This window comes from Bombus flavifrons, chromosome 9 (assembly GCF_040668555.2).
Source record: "Bombus flavifrons isolate JBK064 chromosome 9, iyBomFlav1_principal, whole genome shotgun sequence".
NCBI lineage: Eukaryota > Metazoa > Arthropoda > Insecta > Hymenoptera > Apidae > Bombus > Bombus flavifrons.
This window is the reverse complement of record NC_138450.1, coordinates 5,360,324-5,373,249: the sequence shown is the minus strand read 5'-3', so window position 1 is coordinate 5,373,249 and position 12,926 is coordinate 5,360,324. Positions and strand designations below refer to the sequence as shown.

At 35.3% G+C, this 12,926-nt stretch overlaps 1 protein-coding gene across 8 annotated transcripts in view; it reads left to right on the top strand.

The window, feature by feature from the left end:
- LOC138183283 (autophagy-related protein 16-like) overlaps positions 1 to 12,926 on the top strand; it is a 317,854-nt gene that overhangs the window by 132,412 nt on the left and 172,516 nt on the right. The window contains exon 9 of one of the 8 annotated variants that reach the window (XM_069119974.1): positions 11,644 to 11,847. The exons of the other annotated variants lie outside the window; for them this stretch is intronic. Within the exon in view, the coding sequence (XP_068976075.1) occupies positions 11,644 to 11,712 (69 nt within the window). The 3' untranslated portion in view covers positions 11,713 to 11,847. Of the gene's footprint in view, positions 1 to 11,643; positions 11,848 to 12,926 lie in introns of those variants that run through there. 8 annotated transcript variants of the gene reach the window in all.

The following is a 12,926-nucleotide window of genomic DNA, read 5'->3' as shown; positions in this document are numbered from 1 at the left end:
CCCGATAATGGCAATAAAGATGGCAATTTGTCGGATGGCTAGGAAAGAATAATTTTCAGGCTGCAAGATTTCACTGATAATGGCCAGTGACGTTCCCAATCGAGCCGATATCGAGAGTACGTTTCCCTAATGTACACGATTCGCATAATAATCTCGTAAGTTTCGCTTTTAACACGCATGCAGCAATTGCAATGCATCGTCTGACTCTAGAGAACGCTTTGAAAATTGCGCGCTAGGATAGCACGAATGAATGCGTTACTAACCTCTGCATAATAGTTTACTATCAACCAGGAAGAGAGGTTCTAGCTATCGCAAATTCTTTGCTCTTGAAAACTCGTTGTGCAACTATTCTTCAGCCGGATACTTTTTTGTCGAGTAAAGAAATCGCACAGGAAGACGTTAAATGTTTGCTCAGTTCAGTAGAAATTAATTTTAAAAGGGTTATGCATATTTTATGAAATTGCGAGTTATTGCTCCGCAGTTCACACGTGCATTCTTTATTTTTAAATTGCGAAGTCTTCGAAAATATTTACAAAATTACTCGATCGATAAAAGTAAAAGTAAAAGTGTGGAATTAGAAAAATTGATCTGCAGGTATTTAAGAATTTAATTATTTAGTTTGTTCGATTTAGTCTGTAAATATTTGTGTAAAATACAAGTGTAAATTCCTTTTACGATTTTGATACTTCAAGTGTGATGTCTTAAAATTCATTTTCTTTAATTTATCATCTTTAGGCTTGAGAATGTTTATGTTCATTTGTCGTTTACTTTTACTATTACAAAAAATGTGTTTTCAAATTTGCCAACTTTCACCTTTGATCAACGAAATAGACGAAGGAAAGATCACATCTGAGTGGTTTGCGGTTTCCACTATATTTGACTTCGTTAAACCTATTAAGTCTTTTGAAGCTCTCGAGAACTCCTGATTTTCAGTAGTACTCAAAGTGATTCAGAACTTTCACCATACAGACGAGAAATGGACCAAAGTCCATCACTGAGCATCGTTCCATCTGCGTACGCCGAAATCGTTGGTTCTTACCACTGAATTTCTGTTATAGGACACTGTGCAACAGATTTACACATTTCTTGTTCGTTTTGTAACTAATGATCAATCAATTTATTCATTTTATTATATGAACAATGTAAAAATATAATTCAAATAAAAGTAAGTAAATGTTCTTCATTTAATGCAAAAATTGAAATGTGAAGTGCTATTAGCAGGATCCTTTTACATAATAATTTATCAACTAATAGCATTAGCTAATTGATAAGTTATTTGTAATTTATATTACTCTTACAAAAACATTAGTAAGATTTTTTTTCATGTTATAGGTTATAATTTTTTTTAGGATTTTCTAATTTTTCATCGAATAAAAGAATGGCTGATTTATCTGTAAGATTTATTTGTAAAATTCTACCTGTTTTTGTAGCGAAATTGTTGCTACGTAAGAATATTTATTAATTCTGGTAATGTTTCTGAAATTTCTCTAATAATATTTTTTTAATTGCGTACAAAAGGACACATAATGTAATTTCGTTTTTGACGATTGATGATTAAATTAATAGAGAACGAAATATTTTATTCTTATTGTAACCAACACTGATATAATATGATCAATAATATTAATAGTAACCTAGAACTAATTTTAAACTTATTGTCCTACTTATTATCATACGAGTACAAACCGGACGCGGTTCGGAAAAGTCAAGGTTTAGGCTTGAAATTCCTGGCATTCATCTTCCGCATTATACAAGGTACTGTATACGAAGATGGACCAGTAGCTCCAAAGCTTGCAACAATGTATCATTCTTACATACGCGGCAATTAATCACTCCCCAAGGCTGCTCATTGCTTGTTCATTCATCGTATAAGAAATTGTTGCAAGATAAACGGACATCACTTCGTACACGCACTCTCGCCAGAAGTGAGTAACATACTACGTTAATCCTTGAGTACCGTATACATTTCGAGGTCGTGTCGTTGTAAATTACCGAAGTCCTCCTCATGTCACCCGCAGCGTCATTTCATAGAAGAATAAACCCCCGTTCTTCGTCTCGGTAAAAAAAAAAAAAAAAAAATTCACCAATTCCCGAAATGTTCTGTAATATGAAAAATAAGGAAGTTGTTCGTGACGCTAATTTGTAGTGCGGCTGCTGGTGTATACGCGACACGTATACCTATTTCTCTATAGGGGAGCTTCTCTTCCTCTTCGTCCAGTGCTATCATCTCCCGCAACGGCGGCCAACCGCCGACCATCCCTCACGCCCAATTCGGATTCATATGCAAATGCGAAAGAGAAGTGAGGAAGAGACAGAGGGGGAGAGAGAAAGAGAGAAGAGAGTAGACCGGGTGTGCTTGTGAGATTTCGGCAACGCAGAGGGTTTTTAGTGGGAACTGGTAATGCAGAAGAGCAATTTCCAAGCAGGACGGGTCGATACGAGACTCGTAGACAGACGCACAATGATATCAAAACGAGAAAGGAGTCGATAATCGATATCCAGACCCATGCTCGATCCCACTCTTGATCACGTAACCTTCGACTATCTTCCTGACCTCACGTATTCTTTCCTCGTTGCGTTGTCCCCGCGGCCCATCCACCGTAAAACGAACGAGCTCGTTGTCTCCTTCCTCCCTGATTCTTCCCTTTTTTTCATCCCTTTCCTCCTTTCTTCCTCTTTTTTTCAAGACATCGTGCAACTGCAACGGGATTTGCATAATTGCGAGCGATTGTTTGTCCTCGTATCATGGCCGCTACGTACACGCTCTGGGACCTCGGTGCGCTTCTCTGATCCTGATTCATATGCAAATGGCGGGCTACACTGCCGCGCCACAGCGCGGAATTGAAGACTGCCGCTTACTGGACCACACATTCGCCCCCTAATTCCCTTCAGCCTTTCCCCTTCTCTCCGTCACCCTTTTTACTGTCTCTTTGTCTCTGTTTCTCTACTCTGGATTTTCCTCTATGTACGTCTTCCAACGACCTTTCCCTTTTTGATGAATTTCTTCTTCAGAAAAGAAGATGCCTCGATCATCATGATAAAATTGTTATTCGCAAAGAGTTTCTTATTCGATCCATTATACTGCCATTTTCATTCAAATAGATCGTTTCTAGATATCGAATCTTCTTGTATCCAAGACATAATACGAGTGACAGCCAAACTTCCGGATAATCCTTTGTTGGATGTGAAACCTACGTTTTTGTCGAACGATCTTCGTATTTAGGAAGCTGGTAGGAAGTATTAGACTAAATACATCGAAGCATGTCTACAAGGAAGGCGTGCAACGAAAGACATTTGTCTGTAGCTGTCTTTCGAAATAGTCGAACTAGTGGCCGTGTATGCTTGAAGTGTATCACGATTCAGATGGGACTTAGTGAAGTGATCGATTTCCGCTATTTGACCTCTTTTGGAAAAACTGGCAAATTTCGTTAGAATTGCTGACCGAATAATAACATAATTCATGGGTATAATGATTGGCGCAAATGAAATCAAAGTTCAGAAACAAAGTAAAATTGTTTAAATAGGCAGGTTTTATAGAAAAACATTAGTTGTCAAGATTCTTCTCTCTAATAACTTTCTTTGATTAGAAATAATCAAAACTTTCAACACTTTTACATTTTTAGAACTTTTTATAATTTCATCCAACTTTTTAAATCATAGTTCCGCTTTAGTTTTCGCTTTAATTTTAAGTCTAATTTTTAATAATACTACGACCCAATGGTAGCAACTGATAATATAATAAATCTTTCCATTTTAATTTCCTTTTCCTGACTATTGCTTGTTCCCACAAATTTTATTGTGGAACTGTAATTCAAGTTTGAATATACTATAAGCCAGGTCCAAGTTTTCGTATACTACGGACACCCCATACGTATTGCGGTTGTAATTTCCGTGCTACTTGGTCAATTTTGCGTGTATGCGCGGCGGACACGCACTTCCGAACGTATTTGTCCGGGGAAGTTCGAAACCAGGGCGAAACCCTCGATAATTAATGATTATACTGGAAACAGGAAGTTTGCAACCAGAATATCGGAAAATTATTGCCTTCGATTGGACAAGCGTATCGACATGTGAACGTGTATTGATTGCAATTTGAAAAAGCTAGCCGAAAACTTTAAAATCAGACGAATGTGAAATATCGAATAAATGCGTTAACGTTTATTATATTTGAGTCAAAACAATTTGATAATGTTCTTAAAATCGCTGTTACGATTTTATAAAACCCGAAAACTCTTGCAATATCGTGAAGTCATGGAATTACTCTGATAATTTCGCAAGGTCGTGATGTAAAACGTTTATTATTCTATGTTCGCATAAATAATTTCAATCGGTGAGAATTTTTTCAAAAATATGTTTGATGTTAAAACGTTTCAATTAATCAAATGGAAGAAAGTAGGGAAAATTTTTGCTACAATTGTTCTCCATTTCCTTTCTTTCCTTTTTTTTTATAAAATTCTTTGCAAGTCAACTAGTTATAAATTTCCCAGCTCACCTTTATTTAAATCCTACTTTTTCAAAATTTTTCTTTATTTACGTTCTTCCACTACCAGGCATTCTTTCAGTAAAAATGTTGAATTTAAATTAGTTTTAAAATCATATATCTCGCGAATGATTTCATCCATAAGAGAAAAAGAAAGGAGTCAAACTATTAAAGGAATTTTACAATTTTTTCTTAAGTAACGAGTTATATCATAAATCATACTTTTATATTTAATTTTCCCATAGACGCATTTTTCTCTTAATTATGCATTCGACATACGTTAACACATATTTATTATTCATTAGACGCTGCATTAATACTCTTTTATCTGTAACTATTTTATCGATTAAGACCTGATTATGTAGTTCCCTGAAAGGCTCCTACAATTATCCTAATGACACCTATTACTTCACTCCCTGCTATTTATGTTTAAATATTCCACTACAAATATATTATATTATAAAGATACCTTACTTAATTTTATGTACACACATTTACCATAAAATATCTTCTTAATTTGAATCACACAATGTATTTAAATATTTCTAGGTAAATTGATGGCAGAACCTTGATATATTATACACCTATTTGACAGCTCGTAATTTTATCAGGAAAATAAAATTACACGCGAAATTGCATCACGAGTGGAGTATCGTGCATATATCGCATTTGAATCGTAATTTACGTCACGTGCCCGTCTCGGTATTTACAAAGCTAGAGGTTAACGACCAATACGATGCGATACGAATCAAACAATCCTCGTAGAAAAAAGTGCAACGAATAGTAATCACGATTACAGCTGATATTTGTCGACTGAATGAACTCGTAACACTACATGTTGCGTGATTCGCATTTCTCTACGTTACGTGTTCAGCATCGCGCGGTATGCATGTGCCGTGATTAATAAAAGCCAAGGGAACGTAAAGCGTTCGCCACACGATTCCCAACGATACCATCTGGCTTCTTTCAACGAGTGTCGGACAAGAAATGATCACGAAATTTCCACGGCCGAGAGAAGCTCATTATAAGAGCCAACTGTTGATAGTGTTTTACGAGCCTTTCACTTAAGTTATTTGACGAGTTATTCATCAAGCACCGTGTTACACCGTATAAATGGTAGGAATATATTTTTGCGTGCCCACTGTCAACACGTTTCCTCATTGATGCTAGTAATTAACCGGTTGCAATAGCTTTTGATAGACATCAATTTCACGGAATTATCCATCGCCTCGTCTATTTCAATAGACTTTTTCACGTGGATCTTCTATTCTCAGCACCTGTTATTTATGTTTTGCTTCAATATCACCAGAATGATCTGCGTCACCTGCATACTTTGAATAATTCTTAAATTATGGACTGCACGAAAAATTTTTATACATGCCGGGTATCATGATTTCAAAGAGAAAATTACATGGTGCACGTAAGCGTTTTTTGTAAGTGGGAACGTTTAAATGGCTTGATGGTTAACGTTACTTTTGAAAAACTTGCAGCTATATATGGATGTTTCTGCTGATCGCTGAACAAAACGCTTTTGTAGTTTAGTTTATTTATAAATCCTCCTATACTAAAAAGTACATTCAAATAAGAAGACCATTAATTAATAGTTTTAACAAAGATATCTGTATAATACACCTGAGATAACGTCGTCAAAAATTAAAATTTCATTTCACGTAAATTCTTCAAGTAGATGAGGACCATACTGGAAAGACATATCATATGGAAATACTAAAACAACGTGACAGATTAAACTCCAACAATCCAATATATTTTCAAATTATTAACATTTAGACTGCAAATGTTTATGCAATTTCATATTTTCATAAATATAACTAGAGGAATGGAACCTAGATAGAAATCAGTTTGAACTATCAAACATTATAAAAAGTACCTACTTTACGTCAAATATTTCATACATTATATCATATTATGCGTATTCTGCAATTTCAACATATTTCTGCAATCTTAAATTTGCTATAAAAGCATAAATATTCGTAATCTATTAGATTGTCCGAAAAGTTTCTTTCATTTCATAAGATGATAATAGATGAACAACAATTTCTGTTTTATATTATTTTATTGAATTAGGTATGATCTATTTCGTCCTATTTCTGTTATTATGTTCGTGCGTGATTTAATAAACTAATATAAAACAAAAAAACATTGTGCGTCTATTATTTCCTTATAAAACGAAAGAAACTTTTCGGACTTCATAACCATACAACATCTTCTTCTCGAAAGCACGTCATCCGTGTCTCGATCTAGAATTGCTGGAAATCGCCAGTAGAGTCACGCTATGCTATGAGCATCGAATTTCTAGTTTCAGTGAATGTCACACGTTACACAGAGAAATCAGGAAAATATATTCGTCGTGCTCTTCTGGATGCCATGATTCGATTGAAAACGCATTCGAATAACTCCTGATTCGAGCCGAAGGTTTCTCTCACGCCGTGCCGTGTCCAGAATGGTCAGATCACGGTGAAACCTCCTCTTCTCGTTCTCTTTCTTTCTTTCTCTCTCTCTCTCTCTCGCTTTCGTTTTTTTGGAAGTTGCGAATACCTTGTGGTTTATCGATGCATACGCGAACTACCAACGATGCGCGCATATTTGTCGTCGTCCAGAAATACACGCGCAAAGAAATATATCGTAGGGTTTTACTGATTGCTCGGTGACCACACAAGTCAACCTTGTGACCGCAGCCGGTAATCGCTGGCACAACTTGCGTGCCCCGAGACTTTAACGACGAAGCCAAACGATGCGACGCCTCATTACGCGTTTCCGACAATGTATACATTCTACGATAAACCCGCCTCTGCCTGGCTCGTTCTCACGATTCTTGCTTTCCAATGACCACGCAATTGCTAAAAGTTAGTTTAACTATTTGTTGACACGGTACCAAGCGCGGTAAATGAACAGAACGAAGACACTGTAATGTTTTCTGATTACTAGACTGCGCTTCTCTATCCATTTATGGGAAATTTGAACGTGTAAAAATGAAATATACGAAATATATGAATGAAATGTGGGATATTTCAAATGCAGATGTAGGAAAAGAGAAAAGAATGAGATATAGAAAATTTAAAAGAAGAAAAATACGCGGAATTCTATAATTAAATATCTCTCATGATTTATTGTTATATCCGAAAGAAACGTTTCTTAAAATTCTTGGTCTAAGTTTTGAAAGTTTATGGAATTCTTTTCTATTTTTTAACTATATATATATTTCTTATGATTTTATATAAATATGCCGTATTTCCGTTCATATGTACGTATATTTCCCGCACATCATTTCTGTTTTTTTTCCAAGCGACTTTACTGAATTTTCTTTGTATTTTCTATTTCCAACGTCTAATGTTCCTAACGTTCAAGATTTCGTTTGGACCCTTTGCTTGGTAACCAAGCCCTGAGAAACTTTTGTTTCTTCATCCTCTATTGTTCTACCCGCTTTCTCCCAGTTTTCCCTCGTGCTCGTGTTTCCTTTCTCTATTTCAACTATCTTTCTTTTACTCTATTTCTACTCCATTTCATTTCCTCTTCTTTGAGAACTGACATTTTTGCCATAAAAGTCTGTCCTTAATTTTTACTGAACTAATCACTCTTTTACTCTACTTGCAATTACTATTCTTATTGTTGGTGAAAATAAATCAGATCACGGAAAAAATGTTGCATCATTCTATAGCTTTCATTTCCTATAGGGCGAAAATGGAAGATCGATTTTCAAGTGTCTTAGTTATTCAAAAAGGTTTCCGATTACTCGAACTTCCCATCGCAAATTTCAGACGCGTTAAATTTCTTCGCTACTCTCGTTATTTGCACCTAATCCGAAAGATTTCCAAACTTTTGCTAACATCGCAACTCACCGACAAAGAATCACATTCTTAACTTCCAAAGTGTTCGCGAACGATGAAGAGTCTTTGTTTGAAACTTCGAATATCGCGCTTCTAGAGCTAACTTCTTAATTTCGTATTTAAATTTCATGCAATAGTAAAGGAAAATACACTATAGTAATACAAATTACTATAGTAATACAAAAAGAGGCTTGTATCGTGGATATAAAACTGAATAAACTCAAATTGATTACAATTATTTTAGAATATTACATTTAATATTATAATTTATAATTTTCTTGCTCACATGCACACACACAGACATTGTGTAGGGGAAATAATAGCTTTCTGATGAGCATTTGTGTTAAAATTGCCAAAAGATTATAACTTGTACGTAAAAAGAAATAAACAAAGTAGTTCACAGTGACAGAAATCTATAACACAGAATCATCACTTTTGATGAAACACTGTTCTCCGTTAAAACTTATATAAAATAAAGAAATTTGCAATATTATCAATTTAAATATCTTTTCACTCTTCTCAATACTTATCGCTCTCTTTAATAATTACTTCCAGTAATAACTTAGATATCGGAACAGCGAAAAATTCAGATACCAATCGTTTCCAATTGCTCGTACGAAAGAATCCGTGGTTCGCCTCTTTTTGGATTCCATGGGGAAAGGATTTCGCTGTTTTCCGCCTTATTTCCTAACGTTCTATCTGGGTACTTTTAGCTACAAACGACTCAAGGAATTCGGTAAATTCCACAACGGCCGGAAATAAAGTAAACAGAAACATGTGGTTCGGATAGGAGGGTGGAAAGTCTGTGGTGCAGGAAAATCTGTTTCGATACAAGTTTTAGCGAGCGGCAAGAACGGCAGTGGAATTTTGAAAGTTCCTCTATGGAAACGGACTTGCTGAGTTTGTTTTGTTCTTGGCGCGTTTCCTATCCTTGGTCAATTCCAAGCTTGGCCACATCGAAACGGAGAGGAGATGTGCGCAGCTGGCCAATGGAACGCTCTTCTCATCACCTTTTCAAGCCGACATGTATGGGTTGTGGTAACGAGATCAATTTTTATTTCAAAAAGTTTCACTCTTTCCATCGCGGTCAGCTCGAAAGTTCGGGATACCATGCCCTCAATAGAATGATTACGAAGAATCGAATTCGGTGAACTTCCTTACGGGCCAACCGATTTCACGATTCTATCGTGTCTTCGATGGAGAAAAGGAGAGCCTTGATAGGATCAAGCTCAATCCCCGCTCGAAAAATCTTCGATACGCGATTGCGTTTCGATAGTATTTACGACATTCCTGATTTGTCATCGGTTAAAGATGTATCAATGTAAACATAGTCGATCAAGCATCGAATATTTCTTTTTTATCTCTCAGATAAGAATATCGCCTCGCAATAAAAATCACAAAATTACATGACATATACGATACTTGATTATTAATATTAGGTAGAACCGTTCGGTTGATAAAGCATCGACTACTTCTCTTCTTTGACGTTTCTGATTTTTCATCGGTTAAAGGTACATCGATGTAACGTAGTCGATCAAGCATCGAATATTTCTTTTTTAATTCTTAAATAAGAATTTTGGTTCACAATAAAAATCACAAGATTACATGACGTATGTGATGCTTGATTATTATTATTAGGAAGAACCGTTCGGTTGATAAAGCATCGAGTACTTTTCTTCTTCGACGTTTCTGATTTTTCATTTGTTAAAAATGCATCGATATGATATATTCGATAAAGCATCGAATATTTCTTTCTTAATTCTCAAATAAGAACTTTGATTGGGGAAAAAATTACAAAATTATACGAGATATTTGGTTTGATTATCAATATTAGAATTGTACTTTCTTAGTATGTATATAATAGTAGGAATATGTTGAATGGAGTTGGTTTAAGTGTACTAAAATTTGTAAATATCGGAATCATTTTAAATAAAATATCCTAGAATACGAAAACGGGAAATACCGCTGTTTTCAAACCACGTTTCCACAGTCCGAACGAAAAAATGACGAATCTAGAAATTGATTTGTTATTCGACAATTTTGCACGTGTTTGCGTCCGCAAGATCATCGTTCTTCCTTTATCTTCGTCAATTACGATTGACGTATCGTAAACCCATGACACGGCACGCGCACTTGGTGGCCCTAACGGATTTGTAATTCATGGGTCCAATTTTTCAACGATGTTTCCGCATAGCAAACCTACGCTTCGCATGTACCAGGCCAGCGAACATATCAATACAGAAAACAAAAATTGTTCCGTAACAAAAATCACGCCTATTGATTTACTGGACATGTCACTATTTCCTGTACATATTCTTGTTACGTCAGAGAATCCAGCAAGATAAAATATATAATTAATTACATATATGTACAAAGACATACTTGAAAAATAGTTTCTCATCTTCTATTCTATAAAATTTACACGTGCGTTTCGTATTTGTCCTTTTATAAAATACTATTCGTCGTTAATATGACACATGGTATTTTTAGAGATGATGTCGCATACAATAAATTCGAGTTAAACGAAAGTGCAAAATAAAGTTATTTAAAGAAATATAATAATACAGTACATATTTACTTTGAGAAAAAAAATAAGCAATTATATTTTTGTAATACAATTATAATCGGACATTTTTAAACAATTTACAAATAGAAATCGAAATAGGCAAATATTTAAAGCTCGAGAAACTTACGAAAAAAAATGTTTTAATCACTTTATATGACCTTCTATTAAATTTATTTCGTACTTCCATACGCCATACATTATACATCATAAAAATTCCACTCTAACTAATTCCCCCTAACTAATAGAGTTGTCTACATTCTCATTGCGAATACAAATCAAACAAACTCTTTGCGTTCCAGTGATTATCATTGATAATAACTGTACATCAAAGAAACACGATCGCAAGAGATACATCGGTAGGTTACACGCATATCTTTCAATTAATTCAGATAATTCAAATCCTTTAATCTATCAAGGTATAGAGAAGCGAAAACTATCGTGGAACGCAACAACCGGAAGGCCTGGATACTTTTCAGGTTGCACGGCTCGTAGGATATAAGTGATATAGTATCGATAATATACTGCGCATAGAGATGAAAACGACAAATCGGCTGCAATATCAACAAGGTGTTTCGGCCGCGGGCAGTAACTCGATAGGGATATAAACGCTTTAACTTCCGCGCTGTTCGCTATTATTTATCCAATTCAGAATGTTCGATATCTGGCCGATATCTGGCAAAACTATACACATTCTAAGCAGCTTTGGGCTGGCCGAGTAAGTAGTAATACGATTCATTCGTCTATTTGTACAGGCCCATAGAGCTAGGACTAAAGTGGCCATGGCTATCAAAGGCGATCTTGAACGTCTGTTTATACGGTAACCCCGCTATCAGATACAGACTGGATTACGAGGTCGGTATCGTGCACTTAATCTTACATCGGTATCCGCAGGCCCATTTGTACCGTCTATGTATACCTGCGTAGCAACTCTAGCGTGCATTTCAAATTTTTGTCTCCGTCTTTCCTATAATAGTCCTGTCTTTGTTGATATTTTTCAGTCGTTTTTTATTTTTGTTTCTTTAATCTTTGAATCTATATAGGGCGAATTATGCAATATACACGGGAATTTTACGTAGTTAACGGTATCAAAAAGCAATAAAGCAAAAGATGCAATGATTCCGAAAATATTTATTCTTGTAGTACTTTATTTTTGTTCTTCTTATCTTTTGTTTTTTCTCCTTTAACATTTTGGATATAAAAGTATTAAGGCAATATATAGAGCTATTATTAATAAGAAATTGGATTATTAAATCATTGTATGTTGCATTAATTTACAAAGAATAAATAGAATATATTATGTTATCACTTGAATGAGATCAGCTTGTCAGTAGTTCTTACGGTTTCATGTCATAATTACAAAATTACGTAATATACATCAGAAATAATTTATAAAATTCAATTCATAAAAACGACAAATACACGCATATATTTTTAATTCAATTTTATATATTCAAACAAGCTCAATATCATCCCTATAGAAAAGGATATCTGTATGAAGCCTGAAAGAACCTATGTTGCAACTTTCATCTATCTCACCATAAGAAACCATTTTCCTACCCATTCTAGTACATAGTATCAAAGTACACGGTATCCCATGCAATTTGAGGTTCACTCCTTTGTAGGTTTTCGTTCACGAGATCGTAATCATGGTAATTTTGGAACAAAGTCCGGTTTTACCACGAGCCAATTCACGTGGACGAACGCCTTTTAACCGTTATTAATTGCCCGGTATTAATATAAACACCGGGCTTAAGGAGAATTAATGTACCCATCCACGACTTAGCAAGCTTGGGCAAAATCTGACCCGTCGGATTTACGTGGTTATTCGGATCCTGCTGGCTGAGGAAATTAGCGTTAGGTCATACACGACCGCTGTGTTATTCCTCGACCTCATCTTGCTGCTTTTAGTACAATACATGTATTTTCGCGGTCTTAAGCACGATTAAGCTTAGCACTCATGAGCTTTCCCTTTAGATATAAGAAGCTCATTTCACTGGCTGTTTATTAATTTTAATCCGTTTTTTCATATTTTAGT